The sequence below is a fragment of the Miscanthus floridulus genome, chromosome 15 (assembly GCF_019320115.1).
Source record: "Miscanthus floridulus cultivar M001 chromosome 15, ASM1932011v1, whole genome shotgun sequence".
Taxonomy (NCBI): Eukaryota; Viridiplantae; Streptophyta; class Magnoliopsida; order Poales; family Poaceae; genus Miscanthus; species Miscanthus floridulus.
In genome coordinates, this window is record NC_089594.1 from 77,472,615 (window position 1) to 77,492,512 (window position 19,898).

Genomic DNA, 19,898 nt, shown 5'->3' on the forward strand with positions numbered 1-19,898 from the left:
GCGCAGGGATCGCGCGGGGACGGCAGGACGACGACACGAAACGTTGGAATGTCGCACCAAAAAGTGTCAACGCTTTGTTCTTTTTAGTTGTAGGAGAATACTATTTTTTTTCAAAATTCAGTTAAATTTCAAATGTTATAATGCAAATTATTGTGCCATAGGGGCCTCCCCCGTCCTCCCATGATTGCTCATATCACTACATCTCTCTTCACATCATATCACTAAAAAAATTATCATCAATGACAAACCTATTTAACAAAGTATTCCCTCCGTCTAATAATATAGGTACTCATTGGTTTGTGCTAAGTCAGACATAAAAAAGTTTAACTTAGAACAACTCTAGAGTAGATCGAAGCAAAAATTGTGCTCCGGTAATGACCAACCATTTCAGGAATAAAGAATGCATTCCAGTTTTTTAGGGGAGAAAAAGCACACTATTGTGTAAATTTTATACGAGATAACTTTATTGACCTCTCTGTTGTCATCAAGATTACCACAAATTCATAGTCGTCTTGTTGGAGAAAAAAGAAAACATAGTCATAACTGATCATCAGACACGATATTCTTCCATAGTTCACACTCGGCACCAGTGCGGAACCGAGAGCAAAGAAGTCATCCACCATTTACCAGCCACGCTAAGATTTATTACGACCAGCCTTCTCCTCAATACCAGACTGCGAAAATCTCTTCCTCAGGACCTCAAGGACTTCCTCCATCTTTACATCCTTGACTCTGAGCAGCACCATAGCATGGTACAGCAGATCAGCCATCTCCGAAGCAGCACGAGATTGGTCCTCGTTCTCGAGCAGTGTTTGAATTAGTTCACCAGCTTCTTCACTGAATTATATGCAAAAATAACAGAACTGACATTAAGAGAAATATATTGCCATTCTCATTAAGAGAAAGTAGGGAGGAGAACAAACATGGCAGTAACAAAAGAAAAGGTATGAAATGTGCCTCAGTCAGGTAAATGGACTCTCTCAGACATTTATTGATGCCAAGTCATAAACTCAATACACAACCATCAATAAACAAATCCTGACACTAAGACAAATGAATTTATCTGTTTTGGTCTCCTGTACCAATCAAATCTTGTTGCACCAAATTAACCCATCAATTCTTCAGTCAAATGCAGTGCTATGAAAGCATAAATAAACACAACTGAGGCATTAAGCTAATTCAACATGAATATATTTTAAAATGCAGAACTTGGTGAACTAGACTAAGAAAAAGGGAGAAAAGACTCAATGCTTTAATACCTGTTCTCTTTCCCATTAAAATTAACAGTTTTCATAATAATACAGTACCGTGATGGCTCAGAAAAAAACATAACATCACATACCGTATTTTCGAGCAAAGTAGCTGGTTATCAAGCAGTAGTTTTTTGGTCCATGATGGCTTGCCACCTCCTTCAGTAACTATCTCCTCCTGTCTTCTACTAATTGTATCTTCAAGTGAGTATAGGGTTGTCACAACCTGCCTGCCTTCATTGGGCTGTGAACGGAAATCACATAGTACTTTTAATCATGAGTCAAAGTCTATTGCAGGAAAGGGTAACTTGAGGATGTGTACCTTTGAACTTTGTAGAGCATCATAAACTGAAGTATAGTAACAGGTTTCTGCTCCTGTATGGCAGGTAGGTCCATCTGGCTTTCCAATGTATATTATCTAAGTTGTATGAAAATACAAAACATCTACACAGTTAGTACGCTCTGAAGTTGAAGTGAAAGTATTTACTCACAACACAAAACATGCTTACAGAATCACGGTCACAATCAAGGAAAATGTCATGGACATTAATGAAGTTCATGGATGTCTCCCCTTTTGTCCACAGGGAAGACCGTGAGCGGCTAAAGAATGTAGCTTTCCTGGTTGATATAGTTTTTGCAAGGGCTTCTTTGTTAGCAAAACCCTGCATAAGTATGGCTCCAGTATCCACATTCTGTGCAATAGCAACAGCCAACCCTTTGCTATCCCACTTCACACTGTCTAGTAACATGTCAACCTGATTTTTTTATCCAGCACAATAATGAACATGTTAGGCTTTATTGATTTAATGATAGTTTAAACTCGGTATTAGGGAAACCATAAAAAATAGACATTCTCTTTCCATTCAAAACTGATGCAAAATTGTAACAGAGCTACTGCAAAGTCTCAAATGGCTGTAGTTCTTAATGCATTTTACTCAGTGAAAGAATAAAGATAAATGCTGCCCATTTGCCACTGCAGCTCCAGCCCCACCTCCCCTGTTCGCTTGAACTTATCAGCCATGGTACAGTGTTTTTCTCTCACGACAAATCAACCAATAGTACTTTTTAGCCTGGCTTTTCAGCGAAACGAACAGGGCAACTTGCTCGAACAGTACTTTTTAGCCTGACTTCGCGGCGGAGGCAACCCTACATGCAACCACCACCCTAGAGTTATCTTCCTTGATTTGTTCTCTAGAATATACAGTATATTAATATATAATTGGCATATTAGTCCTGGTATATATAGGACGACTAGGACCGAACAGGGTCACCCTGGTCAACTACTAATTGCGACTAGTCACCTGGTGTGGAGACTATGACTGACTAGACAATTTGATATTCTGTTCCAAAATAAACCAACTTCTGGCGAATTACCTAGACAAGAGGGGGTAACATTGACGGTGCATCAAGAAAGTTGGCTGCAAGCAATGCACTAACACCATAATTTCTTCAAACACCATTATGGCATGCCATCCTATTTAGCATAACAGAGCAATCTACCAAGATCGAGAGGCAACAAGAAATGTATTTCCTGCGAGTCTCCTGGAGGCCTTGTTTGGATGTTGTCTTATTTACCTCAATCCATATGTGTTGGTGTGGATTAGAATGGAATTTAGTTCAAGTTCAACTCTAATCCAACCCAATACACGTGGATTGAGGTGAATAGGTGAATACCATGACATCCAAACGGCCTGAGTGGACTAAATAAAACCTTGCACAACACTAGTGGTGGATCCTCATTCAGGGCTTGTAGTTGTAGCCATCATGTGGAAGTGTGGTACTCCAATCCCCCAACTATTTTGGTTCCGAGGTAATAAGAGAGAGGCAGATTTCGCGAGAAGAAAAGAAGAAACTCCAAACCTTGGGGTCGATGGCTACAGCTCCCGGCGCAGACTGCGCGGAGCCCGCCTCCACGGAGACTGCTGGGTACGGCTCCCTGCGCCTCCATCCAGGGGCCCAAGCAGCGACGGAGCGAAGATTGGGGCAGGATGTCCCGCTGGAGAAGATTCCCGCGCGGCACGCCGAGGAAGAGGAGGACGCGGGTGAATGAGTTGGTGCCGCCGCCATCGGAACCCCGAGTGTGCGGTGTGTGTGAGTTCTTCAGAACAATTGAAGAATGGAATTCAGAATAAAGCACGAGTACGACAAACTGCTTGCCTGCTAGTTGCTAGTACGTACAAAGCCTGTGCAGCTGTACTTGTGCCGTTGTTCGCCCCGCGCCTGCCGTGTGCTGTGGCAGCAGCAGCACAGGAGTGTTGAGGATACATGCCACGACGGCTGAGTCGGCAACTGCAGGCAGCAGACAGGCGCCAGCGTGCGTGGTCACCACGATCTCCACCAGCACGCATCAGCACGCATCGTGCGTAGAGTAGGAACGGTTGCTGAAGATAGCAACTTCATGTAATACATATACATTCACAGAGATCAATAGACATTCTGTTGGCTCCCATTATTTCGCTACAAGGAGATCAGGAGCGGGTACGGACGGCTGGCCGGCTGGCGGCGCCGTCCGCAAGACCGCACGCCCCGGCAACCCCTCGATCTGGCGTCGCGCTTCCCCTCTCCCCGTGTGGCGATGTGGCTGCGCCTGCACCGCTGCTCGATTTGGCCGGAGGCCGGCGCTAGAGTCCGATTCGGCCGGCGCTATGCCGGATTCGGCTAGCGGTAGCGGCGGGTTCGATTTGGCCGACGCTGTGTGGGAGAGGAGAGCGGCGACACGCGCGGTCACCAGCAGGTGCAGGTTTGCTCTGCGCTGGGGCGCCGGGAATTGGTTGCCCGGCCACATGGATTGGGCCTTCAAATTTGGATGGCTTAGGCCCATATCCGCCACATGGGTTGGGCCTTCAAATTTGGATGGCCCGCCTTTCAGCTTTTGTCGGATTTCATCGACATCTCCCACTTAGCTTATTGCGTGTTTCATTTCTTATCGGTCACGATGGCGTTGCCAGAAACTCGATTGTGAAGGGCCCAATTGTACTATTTTTTTTTCAAAATTAAGTAAAATATCAAATTTTATAATGCAACTTTGGTTCAACGGCACACCTCCCTCCGCGCATGATATGATTGCCACTACTATACCTTCTCTTCACATCACAGTACTAAAAATTATCATCAACGACAAAATACTTAAAACTAATGGACTCGTTCGTTTCGCTTAAATTTGGCTGACTGCTGATGCTGATTTGTTGTGAGAGGAAAACACGGTTCTTTTGCTGAAAAGTACTGTTGAAGTAGTGGTAAAAAACAGTGCGAATAAGGTCCCGTTTAATGCAACTTCTTCAGTACTTTCAGCAATTTGTCTGGGTCTACTTTTTTCGAAATAGGTTAAAACGAATTAGCTCCTCAACTAGAGCTGAAAATATCCCTCTCCCAGATCTACTAGGAGAAGTTGTTTCACCAAATATTTTTTCAACACAGCTTCTGCTCCTCCACCAGTGGAGTTACTCATGGTGCGAAAAAAAACTACCTAATAAATAAAGCAGACATGTATAAAACAGGGCCTAAACCTGCAGTGAAGTACTCCCTCCACCCATACTATATGTATTTATATAGGTTTCTCCGAAGCCAAAACTATGTTCCGTTTCACTAAATTTATAGGAGAAAATATAGACATATAGAAAACCAAATTAATATTATTAAATCAGATGGTAAATAAATTTTTATAATATACTTAACCGTGTGTCATAATAATTACTTTTTGTAGACTTTCAAACTAACCTAGTTAGATTAACTTTTATGACGGATGCATGTATGTAGTAGGAAAATTGTGAATCCGGCGTATTGGAGTATTATTAATTCCTGCTTTGTTTGCTTTTTGTTTTTGTTTTTTGCAAAGTTATATAGGGTGGAATTGCTATTTATATTTATATTATATAGGTTTTTTTTTTATCTTAACTTCTTTCGGGGGGCATTATCTGTGTTGGGATTAGTGGTTTCTTTGTTCAGATGTAACTGGATCGGCATCGGCCCTCTGCTGAAAATTGATGAAGGTGGCAGCTTAGACGCAAATTGTGTCAGCTGTAACCCTGCATGCTGGCTTGCAACTCTGCATTGACTGAAACATCTTCCAATCACCATGGGATTTCATGGCCATTTCAATAACTGAAGCATTTTTGAGTCAAAGCTTAATTTAGCACTGTCATCATGGTCTTCTGATCTTGATGAAACATACGTAACAAACACATATACACCCAGCTCCCTTTTCAAACTGCTGATTCTTGACTTGATGCGTCCTGTTGAACAAATGTTCAGTAAGTTGCAAATTAACAACTTCAGTAGCTCGGCTGTGAACTGTAGAAACAACGGTTATCAGAGCCGACCAAGCCCTACGCAAATGATCTGAAACCTAACTCATCATACAACCATTTCATCAACTTGACAAGGCCGACGGCTCCGTAGTGCCAACGCCATCACCGCCGCTCACGGTCGTCGCCGGTTCCATAGACGACGTTGTGGAGGCAGGACGATCGGCCGGCGGTCCGTAGGTAGCAACTGGCATCTTCGCGGGGAGGGTCGGCGGCGGCCCCTCGAACCGCAGCACGTTGACGGCCTGCCTGACGGTGGGACGCAGTCCGCGGTCCGGGTGCGCGCACCAGAGCCCGACGAGCATCGCACACGCCATCTCCCGGCCGTCGAACTGGCCCCGGAGCCGCGCGTCGGCCGCGTCGAGGATGGTCCCGCCGCCGTACGAGTCCCAGACCCACTGCACCAGGTGGACGAAGTACTCCTCGTCCCCCACGCGCACGGCCGGCCGACGGCCGCAGGCGATCTCGAGGAGTAGGACCCCGAAGCTGTACACGTCCGACTCGACGGTCGCCCTCCCGGTGAGCATGCACTCCGGGTCCATGTACCCCATCGTGCCGGCGACGCCCGTCGTGTGCGACCGCCGGTCGTCGTCGATGAGCCGGGCGAGCCCGAAGTCGCCGAGCTTGGTGGTGAACGACGCGTCCAGCATGACGTTGCTCGGCTTGACGTCCCGGTGCAGCACCCGCCGCTCGGCGTCCTGGTGCAGGTACAGCAGAGCTTCGCCGACGCCGAGCGCGATGCGGTACCTGACCGGCCACGTCAGCAGCTGGCCCTGGCTGTCCGGTCCGTGGAGGTGACCGTCGAGGCTACCGTTGGGCATCAGCTCGTAGACGATGAGCAGCTCGTCGTCGCCGCCGTGGCACCAGCCGATGAGCTGCACCAGGTTCCGGTGCCGGAGACGGCTGATGATCCTCACCTCGGAGACGAACTCCTTCCAGCCTTGCCGAGAGGTCTCCGACACCCTCTTCACGGCCACTTCGCGGTCAGAGTCGGTCAACAGCCCACGGTACACGGAGCCGAAGCCGCCTCTCCCGAGTCTCCGGTCGTCGGAGAAGTTTCCAGTGGCTGCGGCGAGCTCGTCGTAGCAGAATCGTCGGGGCCCGGTCACCACCCCCTCGAGGTCGTCTTCCACCTGTTTTCCGCGGAAAAATCTTTTGTCTTCTACTAGTGCTTGCTTGACAGTCTTTCTCACGACCATGAGATTTTGCCGTTTCCGCTGCCGGAGGCAGAACCAAACCGACAGACCGATGCAGAGCAAGAACGCAAAGGAAGCGGCAGAAACGACGCCGGCGATCATCGCCAGCTTGCCGTGGACGGGGGCACCTTGATCTTCCAAACCAACCATTGGATTTTTAGTTTTGGACGGTTGACAAGAAATTAATAAAAGTGAAAAAACATCAAAAGAAGAGACGAGCTAACCGTAGTGGCACCCGTCGCCGGCAACGAACCCATCGCCGGCTATGCCGTCCACGCATGTGCATCGGTGACCCCACGCTCCGTTCGGCGTCTGCACGTCCTGGCACGTCGCTTTCTGGGCGCACTGGACGCTGTTGGTGGCACTGGCACACGTCCCGTTGAGCCACCATCCTATCTCTGCCACGCTAAGCTCCTCGGACGGCACCATCTGCGCCGTGTCCCCGTACATCGCAGACACTACCAGCGCGTCCTCGCAACCAACGGCGTCCACCGCATCCCAGCGCATAAACTGGCCCTCACCCCTCGCCGCCGCGTGGCTGTTCGGGGCCAGCGGCCCGGAGTCCACGCACACCAAGGTGGTGTCGTTGCCGCCGCCGCCGCCACACTGCGCCGTGTGCAACATGGCCGACATGATGGCCGACATGATGTCCGAGGCGACGCTGCAGCTGCTGTTGTTCGGCCCCGTCACGGAGCCGCAGCCGCCGCGGAGGAAGAGCCCGGTGTTGGAGGAGACGCCGTAGCCGGCGCCTTCGAGCGACGCCCTGGCCTCGGCGACGCTGCGGTCGCACGACACCGCGAAAGCGACGAGGAAGGTGGAGGTCGTCGAGTTGAACTTGACGATCGGGTACGGCGCGGCCGCGGTGCTGTTGGGTAGGAGCGGCGTGGAAGCGGTGGCGTTGCAGTCCAGGAGGATGGGGCAGTCTCCGGAGAAGCCGAAAGGGTACGGCACCAAGGTGCTGCCGCACTGCCGGTTGCACCCGCCGCCGGCGGTTGCGGAGAAGGTTGCATGGGGGAGGAAGACAAGGAGGAGGAAGACTCTGTGCATGTTGTAGCCTCGTAGGGACTAGGGAGCCCAAGGTTTTTATTTTTGGAAATTAAAATTTATCGGGGGTCACAGATAAAGAGGATAAACAAGATATATCGGAAATATCGGACCAAATTCAAATAAAATTTAATTTGAATTTAAGTAAATTTAAATAAATTTAAATAAAATTTGTACGAAAAAGATAGATATTTTCTTATCAGCACCTACGGATAAAAAGGATATATCGGAAATATCCAGAGATTTCAGCCGATATTGGAAACCACGAGGGAGCCTACTGGTCTTGCACTTGTTTCGAGTGCTAGTTTCGGTTGCTTGTTGCTTGTTGCTAGTCCTATTCCTATCCTACTCCTACCTGCATAATTGCAAAGCTGAAACATCAAACATGCCAATTGCCAATGGAGACGGAGAGGGGGAGACTGTGTGAGAGGATATCCGTGTGACTAGCGATAGAGATAGAGATAGAGAGAGAAGAAAAGCAAAGAGCCGTGGCCCGTGTGCAAGAATAGGAGGGGCACATTCTGCTATGCTAGCTTGCGCACAACCGTATGACGGTAACTGTATGAGCAGTGGTCTACTGGTCTTTGCTGGTGGCGTGGGTCGTGGGGACGTGATTTGTGGTTTCAGAAGACATTCAGCATTCATAAGACCTGTGACTGGTTTAACATTGCAAACCGTGAGGAACTGTTTTGTTTCAAAAGACATTCAGAGTGATGCATCAGGACCAGATTGACGGACCATGAATGGGAAAACCTATCAGAACTATAGGACTTCCAATAATATCTGTCTCATCACTCATCACTTCATCAGCAAGCACCCCCACCACTGCTAAGCAGCCAAAATTGAATCAAAGGAAAGTAGGAAACTAATTTCCATGCCTTCTACAATATAGGTTGAGCATGCCATGAAAAGGACCGGTAAAAACGATACATACTGACCAAGAAAACACTGTCGGGTCAAGGACGCGGCTGTGCTGTAGACTTTAACAGCTAAACGAGTGACCACCACTCACCAAGGGATTTCTTGGCCATCCCATGCGAAGAACTTGCCGTTGTCGCTTTTCTTGACGTTGTCAATGATGGAGTGGAGCTTCTGTACGTACAGAGAACTCTCGCGTGAAGAGCTTACCCTTGGGGACATTGTTTCTCTGAAATGGCCGTGAGAGGTCGCGTGAAGACAAAAGATTTTTCCGCGGAAAGCAGGTGGAAGACGACCTTGAGGGGGTGGTGACCGGGCCCCGACGATTCTGCTAAGACGAGCTCGCCGCAGCCACTGGAAACTTCTCCGACGACCGGAGACTCGGGAGAGGCGGCTTCGGCTCCGTGTACCGTGGGCTGTTGACCGACTCTGACCGCGAAGTGGCCGTGAAGAGGGTGTCGGAAACCTCTCGGCAAGGCTGGAAGGAGTTCGTCTCCGAGGTGAGGATCATCAGCCGTCTCCGGCACCGGAACCTGGTGCAGCTCATCGGCTGGTGCCACGGCGGCGACGACGAGCTGCTCATCGTCTACGAGCTTATGCCCAACGGTAGCCTCGACGGTCACCTCCACGGACCGGACAGCCAGAGCCAGCTGCTGACGTGGCCGGTCAGGCACCGCATCGCGCTCGGCGTCGGCGAAGCTCTGCTGTACCTGCACCAGGACGCCGAGCGGCGGGTGGTGCACCGGGACGTCAAGCCGAGCAACGTCATGCTGGACGCGTCGTTCACCGCCAAGCTCGGCGACTTCGGGCTCGCCCGGCTCATCGACGACGACCGGCGGTCGCACACGACGGGCGTCGCCGGCACGATGGGGTACATGGACCCGGAGTGCATGCTCACCGGGAGGGCGACCGTCGAGTCGGACGTGTACAGCTTCGGGGTCCTACTCCTCGAGATCGCCTGCGGCCTTCGGCCGGCCGTGCGCGTGGGGGACGAGGAGTACTTCGTCCACCTGGTGCAGTGGGTCTGGGACTTGTACGGCGGCGGGACCATCCTCGACGCGGCCGACGCGCGGCTCCGGGGCCAGTTCGACGGCCGGGAGATGGCGTGCTCGATGCTCGTCGGGCTCTGGTGTGCGCACCCGGTCCGCGGCCTGCGTCCCACCGTCAGGCAGGCCGTTAACGTGCTGCGGTTCGAGGCTCCGCCGCCGAGCCTGCCCGCGAAGATGCCAGTTGCTACCTACGGGCCGCCGGCCGATTGTCCTGGCTGCACAACGTCGTCTCTGGAACCGGCGACGACCATGAGCGCCGGCGGCGATGGCATTGGCACTGGCTCCGGCATTGGGCATTCCAGCGCCACGGAGCCGTCAGCCTTCTCCAGTTGATGAAATGGCTGTACGATGATTTTGGTTTCAGTTCCCGTGCTCTCGTGCGGGATAGAAATTTTAGACCACATAAGTATTAGTTACTATTTAATATACCTCTAACTAATTAAAATACTAAAACTAAACTGTATGTTTTTTTACTTTGTTAATTTTGTAACGCAATAGATATTATGATGTCTTTATCCAATTGTGATAAATGTATCAATTACTAAACATTAGCTTAAACTATGGTGGGTCTTGTTATCGCACATATCTTCTGATGTCATGAATCTAAAATAAATTACTAATATTAAATTGCACGCTTTTCGTTTTGTTCATTTTCCAACACAATAGACACAATGGATACATTGTTCTCTCTATCTAGTTGTGATCAATGTATCAATTACTAATCTATATGTTTTTCCATACATATCCATAGTTCTCTCTGTTTGCATGACACCGCTGTGTAACTTGAATATGCATTTAGTTGAAACATTAGCCTAAAAGGAAAAGCTTAAACTATGGTGCCACTTGTTGCAACCCATATATATCTTTTGATGCCATAAATTTAAAATTTTGATTTTCAAATGTAATCTTATTAATTACTAATTTTTTTTATTCTCAAGCTAAAATTCTTATTGTATCTTTATTAAGTCTCCTTTTGTACTTTTTAAAATAAAGATTTTAGGTCATAAATTGCACTCTTAAATATTACAATGACATAAACAATCATTTAAAACATGCACGACATCTCAAAATTGATGATAGAGCTTGATGTGAATCTAGAATGGTGCTAACCTAGAGAGAGTATTAATATTTAAGTCATATAATGATTGTTCACTCTAAAAATAATCCCAAAGATTAGGAAGTATAGGCACATATGGTTTGCACTATCACCATGCATTTAAATTTATTCATTAAAAAATTATATATGCAGTAATGGTTACTATCAGTATAGATAACATTTTAGTTAAAATGTACACCTTCCACTACAAGTTATAAGTTGTTCAGACATTTCTTGGTAAGCTTGTTATATATTCAGATATACAATATGTCTAGAGACATAGCTTCACTTTTTATCTAGAAAGAAAATAAGGACTTACATATCTAAAATAAAAATCTAAAATAAAAATTTATATAAATTATATGTCACTGTTAGTAATATAGTTTTAAATAATTTGTTAGTATCATTAGTATATGAGTTGTTGAGAAAATATTTTTCATGGTTGCTAAAATAGAACATATATATTTATCACTCAAGTGTGCATGTGTACTTGATATGTATGATGTCATAATATGTATATTTACTTCAATAAAATTCTAATATATTAATATTAACATAATTGAGTAACATAGAAACATATATATGCTTTATGGCAATTTAAATATTTGTTGTAGTAGAAGATGATAACTTACATGTAGATTTGAGGGATCTTTTAATATTTTAAATAATGAAAAAGTGTTAATTTAGATGCAGATTTAAGTGGTTATGATAGATTATGTACATAATAGCAAGTGGGTAATTAGAATTATATTTAGGTTCACTTTAGATCATATTTTTAGTAGTGGGCAATTTAAATACAGATTCATGGGTTCTTTAACTGTTTTACACAATCATAGAGGTCAGTCATTTTTAAAAAATAGAATAGATACTAATTGCTATTATTATGATTGGTATAAACTTAAAATAAATTGTCAGTATAAACTTATTTAAAATAACAACCTACGAATTTTATTGTCATTTCGTATTAACATATTTAAAATAAATTGTCAGTATAATTGCTATTTGGACTATTTTCCATGTTTGATAAGATATTAAAATAGATATTTTACTTGCTCTACATGACACAACATAGGGAACATTGAAGAGTGTAATTTAAAAATTTATATAGCGTCCATTTTTGGGTGTTGGACTAATATTAATATATTGTACTGGTATTTGCATATAGATATGATAGATATTTTTACTTATGTTTTTATAAAGACTCAGGTTGATAACTTTGATACAGACTAAAAGGTATAATTTTATATTATATTTTATAATGACATGTATGGGTATTTTGAATGCACAAAGTTAGTATCTTTTTTCATAATAACAGATGTGGTTAATTTATAAATGAATTAGAATGTTATTTTCCTTCCCTAATAGCTAATGTCTAGTTTAGTTAAGTTACATTATGAGTTATATGACAACAACAACTTATACAATGGTGCAATAAGGTCATGTAGTCCTCAATTTTATCTTATATAAAACAGTTGTTTTGCGAAACAACACCCTTTATCTCACCTCCATCTTTTCATCAAAATCAAACAAAATATCTGTCGGCGTAAAAACGTGTCAATGCGCCGGGCACACAGCAAGTCGGAAAGATCTGCTTAGGATGAGCCCGGAGATCCGCTTGGCTTCAATCGCAGGACCCGTCGACCCTGCGAATTCCTCCCGAGGCGTGCCAGTCAATTTGCCCTGCAATTGACAAGGAGAGAAAGTTTATCAGTAATTTAAGGTGAAACATGCCGGTCTTTGCCCAGATAGTTCCAAGTGCGCCGCTTCGGGAGCAGCCAGATGGGAAAATCGACTAAATAGCCGATATGAGAAGAAATCGGCTGTTACAGACTATAAAGCTTGCGGGTCGCGATTGATTTTATGTTGACAAGTACAACGCATGCAAATATAACTAAAATCATCAGCTAGGTGAGTATTACCGGTGTGAAGCATTGAGCCGATGAATCTAACGAGAAAGGATATAACATGCGAATAAATCGACTGTATAGTACGAATAGATCTATAAACGCTCTGAATTTAATCTGTTACCATCAACAGTGAGGTTCGATTGGATCGATCACAGCTATGATGATAATAACAAACTAAAACCGAAGAATTTATAAAACCATCTATACATTGGCCAGCTTTCCGAAAGACATGCTATATGTGTTAAAGCTCAAGCGGATTGGCTGAAATAGCCGATTCAGGTGGGAAAGGGACTACAACATATGAACAATCGACTATTTAACATGGATAAATCTATAAACTCATTAGACTTAACCTGCTATCTCTAACAGTGGGGTTCGACCGGATCGATGACAGAATAAATCTATAAACTCATCAGACAACAAATTAAACCTTTAAAGCAAATAAATCTATTCATATTTAACAGAATCATAAAGACACACTGTAGGCGTTAAAGCATAGGCGATCGGTTATTTAGCCAATGCAGGTATAACAAACAGTTAAGGTCACGCCAGATTGAGAACAAATCTACCAACTAGCATCATCTAATCAAAAGTGCCATAAGTAGGGATGGACCAGATCGTTGCAGCCATAACAGCGAACTATAGACCAGATTTAACCAGCCATCAAACCTCCTCAAGATCAGACATGCCTTAACCGCGTACTATGCACGATCAAGATCGAAATAGAACAGCCGATGAAACATAACCCGTCGCTCAAAGTAAGAAACATCGTATTGTAACAAGGCAAACGACAAACTAAAAGGATATGAGGCCGATCTAGATCGATCTCGACCTGGCAGATTGATGTTGCTGAAAATTAATAACTATAAGAACATCAGCAAGATCGGTAACTTAATGAATCTACCCGAAGGACGCCACCCTTAGGTAGAGCCGATAACTTGACCTTAATCTAATTCGAGTAGTGGAGGTCGAACTTAACCGATGCAGCCGTACTTGAACTAGATAAGAGTCGATAACTAGCTTATACTAGAGTTCGCAGTGGAGGTCGAACTTAACCGATGCAGCCGTACAAACAGAAATATAAGCCATGACGGTACTTACAGACAAGTCGAAGGTCGACCGGACCGATGCAGCCCTACTTGTTGAAGAACTCGCCGAAATCTACACTACTCCAACTCCTAAGGGTGGGCGTAAAGCTGAAAAAAGTAACTTATATTGATTGATTGGATGATGTTCTCGATACAATAGCCAGGGGTTTATATTTATACCCTGGGCTGATAAGAGTTCTAAATGAACATGACTAGATAACAAAAAGAAATATCAAGATACATGGACTCTAATTTCCCTTACGCAGAATCCTTGTTGATAAAGCTTCCTTGTTTGATATGTGTCCTTGTTTCTTTCATCCTGATATGTATCTGGACGTCATGTCTCTCTCAAATTTACTAAATAATATTTCCTGGTCGGCTCATAAATATCCCTTAATTAGGAAACTTTCTTGCTTTTAACATCATCGGCCGATCTCTTCCTTTCTAGGATAAGCTTACCAAATTTTGGTATAACACATGCCCCCTAGTTTGAAGTATGAATTTTCATGCTTCGAACTATTTTGATCCGATGGTCTTCTTTTCCCCAGCCGATGACATTCGATCGCAGTTACTGAAAGCTGCATCGGCTCCATCTTCTTTTGATCTTGATAACTTCAAAATTGATCTTTCTCTGCATCTCTGTTCATCTACTTTAGCCAATTAGGAGCTGGCCCCCCGAGTTCGATCATAGCAATACAAGTTAACCAGTAGTACCGAAATATGCTGCATAAAAGTTTAGGTATTCTAGCCGATAGTCTTCTTCCAAGGAGCCGAGGAATTTACTAGCAGCGATATTACCTTATCTCAAGCCTCACCTACACATATGAACTTTGAAGTGTCTACCATACCATCTTGGGTGGTTGAGGAATGGAACGGATTAGAATCTAGTCATCATCGCTTCCCCTGCTCAGAAAACTTGGGGTTTTGAAAGATTTTCAAATTAAAACATAGCTTTGCTCCTTAAATGATTCTCTTGGATCGCTCAATGTGTATAGTTCGTCGTCAAAGCATTGTTTTGTCTCTTCTTATCCTACTTCTAAAAAGCTTATGTGAAGTTTGAGGTAGGGATAAAATATGTAGCGTACTTACCTTGCATATATTGTAAGGTCAAATCCCGGATCCAAAGGAGAGAAATGTCATACTCTTAGACCAAGATGTGCATGTGCGTGGAACATGTGGTGGCTAACCTAATTCTACTATGCTCTTTGAAATATATTTCTCTCTTATGGAATATTTTTGCGAGAACATGGGCTATCTTTTCTCATCCTTTTCTTTTCCTTTTTATTTATTTATTTATTTTGGACCTTTTTCGCATAACCCATGTCTCGCTTTACAACAAATTTTTAAGAGAAATATTATCAAGAACTTAGAGCATTTATTCTAATAAAACCCAACATATTTTTGTCTTCTCCCAGTGTAGGAGCAGAACATTTTGAGGTAGATGAAAAACATGTTTTTGCGTACTTCCAGTATAGAAACAACACATATATGTGGCATGTACGTGATCTTGATCTTGGGAACATGATAAATCTCTCAACAAGGGTCAACAAGACTTGACAAAACTCAACATAGAGCAAGCAACTTATGTGGAAGGTTTTTAATGAGACTAATATATGGCTCTAGTAGGAAATTCAACATCATTGAGGAGACAAGCTATTGATTTTGAATTCTTGTAAGAAAATTTCCCAAGCACTTTGCAAAAAGAAGTAAGGTTTCTTTCATCATACTATATCTCATTCATCAACTACTTAGATAGCATGCTTTCCCAATGATAGATTATTCACAAGTGACAAGAAAAGCATAAAATAAAGAATATGCGTACCTCCGCTTTGAACCGATGAATGCCTTTGCTCGAACTTTCTTCCAGTATGTATATATCAGCTAGACTTCGTCGGCCTTATGATCTCTGCGTTCTCAATCAAACATATGATATGGCATGACAGCACGTACTTCCAAGATCTGACTCATCCTTTTTGTGCCCGCATACATCGTGTATATATATGCATGGAAATCTAACTTGCATACACTACATAAAGGGCTCTATCGGCTTGATGTCTTGATCTTCCAATTCTAAGGTGATTGCGAGCAATCTTTCATTTACTGCTTCTGACTTTTAATGAGGCGATTGTCAGTTTAGAAGTCCCACAATTAGATCAAGTTGAGAACACAGAAAGAGCACTACGAAAAATTCACTTGCCGAAGCCACAAACTACAACAAAGGTCAGGGCTGGACAAGAGGCTTCCTGTGTTGGCCGCTGAGCACGCTGTAGGTACATCATGGTAGTGCAGACGCCTTTGTTGTCGTCGAACATGTCTTCACCAAACACGAGCTTAGAGACCCTATCTTTCGCCAGCTCCTATCTTGTCACCAATGGAGCGGTGGTCGGTCATGTTGGCGCGGGGCTTCATGCTGAGCCGTCTGAAGGGCGTAGCGGTAAATGTCGAGGATCGACCGAGGAGCTTGGCCACTGTGGCGGTCGGCTCGAACAGTCTGCTGATGTCGATGTTGCTGCACTGCTCCATAGATGCGTCGGACACGGCGCAGCTGAGGTCACTCGCCATATCAACGAGACTCTATGTGGACAACAATGAGCAGCATTTGTCGTGTTATGGCCCAGACTCTTCCACGTCCTTTGCTCATCCATCGGTTATGCCTCCACGAGAGAATATTGTTGATGTAGAGGAGGAGGTCCACAGCCTTGTTTGCTAGCATCACTTCCTTGTCATCGCCATCAGCCGCGAGTTCCTTGATCTTGTTCCATGGTACCTTGTTGCTGCTGCCACTAACTTTGTGTCGCCACACATACATAGCAGTCTCTACCCGATCGGCCAATGCCAGCAAGTCGTGCTCCGACAAGATGTTGAGTGTGTCAAGCAAGAATTCTAGTGAGAACTTGGCGCCTAGCATGACGTGATACATCGGGTTCTCATGCTTGTTTATCCACTCTTGGGGAATAAATGGTTCGTAGGCTTGGGGGTAGCCGATTCTACTTCATTAGAAGATGGCGTCCAGGACATAGGGCATCGACAACCATCACTAGTCCTCTCTCTAGTGATCCGACCTCCTGAATGACAATGGTGTCCTCGGCGATGACGATGAAGTAATCAAGCCAGATGACCTTGTCCTGATATCCTTATCAATAGCTAATCTCTATCGTCTTCCGCATGTTGATAATAATTTTCAACCGATGGTCTCCTATCGGCTGTCAGGTTGTCAACCTTTTCCATATGTCTGATACAAACTCCCATGATGACTTTTCCTTCTTATCGAAAAATATACTTGGTCGAACAGCCGATGATAATAACCCATGGAGGAAAACTCAATGTGACCTCGACAATCGAACTAGCGATGATCATTGGCTATGTTGATCCTCATTGGCTCTATGTGATTATTCTTGAAATTCCACTGTTGTACCAGAAACTGATATCTCACTAGTTTTACACCCTTGTCGATCAGCTGCAGACTCTGTCGGTTTGAAGGGTAAGGTCTTGAACCAACATCTGATTCTATCTCAAGAGAGGTGATTGGTCTTTGTCAGCTTGGAGAGTAAATGCGTCATTGACAAGACCTTCCTCGCATGGCAACTTAATGAAACAACAATTCCTTGCTTCCTGGTCCGCTTTTCAATAAAGGCCACTGATAGTAAAACACCTTCATGCATATGTAAAATAGCCGATCTCCATATATTAGAATAATCATTATTAATTTAATCTTCTCTTGCTTGCATCGGTTGGCATAACAATGATATACTCTGAGTATCTTATTGGCTATTGACTTGATACCTTTGTTCTCGGCTACCACAATATTTAAACAAACTCTGAGAACCTTTCAATACTCGGAGCCAATTTTCTGTATGTTGATAATAACTTTCGGCCGATGGTTATTGCTCAAAATCACTCGGCCGACAGTGGGGTAATTTGAAGAAATATTTCCTTAACCTATCAGCCATTTATAACAGCATGCAAACCTGACCTGCGAAAAACTTGAGTTCGGACTCCACCTCTTTTTGTAGACGCACACATACAAATTTTCCTTTTATTTATTTCTTCATATATGCATCCCGTGTCACAATATATTTGGAGTCCTGATTCTCAGCAATCATATCAATACTTGCATACGTGATAGTTTTCGGTAGATTCCTGTTTGCACTCTGATCCTTCCTAAATTTAGTCCATTGTGGCTACATCGGCTCTACATAGCCGATTGTGCATCTAGAGCACCACCGGTGCATCCAAGCTCTCCACGTCACACGCGGTCATCCACTACTGAAGTACCTTTGCTAGCGGCCACGTTGTGTCTGCCAGGCCAAATGGCTCCATCACTTGATGCATCGGCTGAAGTGGAAATTGAGCCAGTACTGGCTCCCAAGCCAGTCTTTTTATATCTGTTCTTGGAGTCTATGGAGGTAAAGGATTAGCCGATGCGGATGAGGTGAGTAGCCGATTCTTATTTATATATGGATACACCACGGTCTTTGGCAATCGAGCAGGAATCCTTTGTATGACCTTCTTCTGAGCAACTAACCAATCTTCACGTATTTTGAGAAGCATATACCATGCATGGACTTATACACACTTGCTAGCTTCTTCCATATATGTCAACATGCGTATATGCATGCATGGCACTATAACATGTTCTAGCTCTCGGTTTCTTAGGCGTTGCACCCTTCTTTTCTGGCTTCTTGTCAAACCTCCTGGACACCATTGCCCTTCCGGCAAAACGTATTTTTCTTTACTATCTTCTTCTTCATAATCAGCCCAGTTTTGATCAACAACTCGCTTTCCTAGCCGATCATGAACACTTTTATTTTTTAAGCACCGATCCATATTATTATGATGATACTCATCTCGAGCATGGATAGATCGGCGGTTGGCTTGAGATTGCCTAAACTCCTAATATTGCTCGCTGCACTCTGGGTAATTATTTCTAGTAGTCAATTTCAAGCCTTCATTTCAACAATATCTGAAGAAAGGATAATTCCAATGTGATTCAGCTTGTTTTCTTTCATACCTCTCTTCTTCTTGTTGTTGACGCTGGTATTGTTGCTCTTCTAACCAACGCTGATAATCCTTTTCCTTCTGCCGCTGCCATTTATTCAACAAAATTCAAGATGTAGCACGCGGCCTTGTCGCCCCATCCTTTGACGTCTCTCCCTGCTCATATCGGCTCTTCTATTGGTCACTATGCCTTCTAATATGTCTATATTCATCAGCCGATATTTGCATCTCGGGATCGACTGTTCTAGTTTCTCTTGATCTAGTTGATGTTAGGACTTTAGTTTTCCCTTTGAGCAACATAGCATCAACCATGTTCTGATCTCTTGGGAAAGGATTATCACCAACTTTCATCTTTCGAGGTGTATCAAATTTGAGCCTTCCTTGCTGAATAGCCCTCTGTATGTGTTGTCAGAAAACTCTGCACTCATTAGTAGAATGAGAAGTGGCGTTGTGAAATTTGTAGAACTTCTTATTCTTCAACTGATTGGGAGGCAACATAACATGGTTGTCGGGCAACTTGCTTTGTCCCTTCTCAAGCAGGAAATCAAAGAGCTTGTCTGATTTTGTGACGTCAAAATCATAGCTTCCAAGGATTTGGCACCATTACTGTCTTCTTTCCCCAATTCCATTCAGCCGTGGCAACATCTTCTTCTTCATCGTCTTCATAGTCGTCCTCAACTGAATATGGATTATAGGTTTCGGCAATTGCGGCACTCTTCTAGAATCGGGTATCTTTGTGCATATTCTAAAATTGGCTATTGAGTGCTGCCACTCGTTGAGTCAACTGACCTAAATTGTCAAACTCTTGTCCATGCAGCTTCTCTATCCACATTGGCAACATTCCTTGAACGGCCAAAGCAGCTAGCTGATCATCAGTCAAGTTTAATGAGAAGCATAAATTTCTGGTCTCTCGGAACATCTCAAGAAATTTGGTGCCCGATTCATTAGTTCTCTACCTTATAGTCATCAAATCGGTAATTTTTTTTCTCCTATCCCAGTGTAAAAATATGTATGAAACTTCTTCTCTAGGTCAGCCCAATTGGCAACA

The 19,898-nt window shown here is 44.3% G+C and overlaps 2 protein-coding genes and 1 pseudogene across 4 annotated transcripts; 1 reads left to right on the forward strand and 2 right to left on the reverse strand.

The window, feature by feature from the left end:
* Window positions 1–437: 437 nt before the first annotated feature.
* LOC136508118 (histidine biosynthesis bifunctional protein hisIE, chloroplastic-like) lies at window positions 438–4,015 on the reverse strand. Of its 3 annotated transcripts, XM_066502743.1 has the most exons (7): window positions 3,429–4,015; window positions 3,111–3,348; window positions 1,760–2,005; window positions 1,573–1,668; window positions 1,343–1,494; window positions 1,083–1,137; window positions 701–837 (listed from the first exon to the last, which is right to left on the reverse strand). In XM_066502743.1, the coding sequence occupies exons 1-6, from the start codon at window positions 3,596–3,598 to the stop codon at window positions 1,122–1,124; spliced, it is 918 nt and encodes a 305-aa protein (XP_066358840.1). In that variant the 5' UTR covers window positions 3,599–4,015; the 3' UTR covers window positions 701–837; window positions 1,083–1,121. The 3 variants fall into 3 exon arrangements, with proteins under 3 accessions (XP_066358839.1, XP_066358838.1, XP_066358840.1); XM_066502742.1 differs by lacking the exon at window positions 1,083–1,137 and having other exon boundaries at window positions 438–837; window positions 3,111–3,246; window positions 3,408–3,683; XM_066502741.1 differs by lacking the exon at window positions 1,083–1,137 and having other exon boundaries at window positions 438–837; window positions 3,429–3,681.
* A 1,383-nt stretch (window positions 4,016–5,398) lies between these two features.
* LOC136508115 (L-type lectin-domain containing receptor kinase IX.2-like) lies at window positions 5,399–7,841 on the reverse strand. Its single transcript, XM_066502738.1, has 2 exons — window positions 6,975–7,841; window positions 5,399–6,884 (listed from the first exon to the last, which is right to left on the reverse strand). Exons 1-2 carry the CDS (start codon window positions 7,795–7,797, stop codon window positions 5,620–5,622), a joined length of 2,088 nt encoding a protein of 695 aa, XP_066358835.1. The 5' UTR covers window positions 7,798–7,841; the 3' UTR covers window positions 5,399–5,619.
* Window positions 7,842–8,872: 1,031 nt separating this feature from the next.
* Window positions 8,873–10,274, forward strand: LOC136507726 (L-type lectin-domain containing receptor kinase IX.1-like; annotated as a pseudogene).
* Window positions 10,275–19,898: the final 9,624 nt, after the last annotated feature.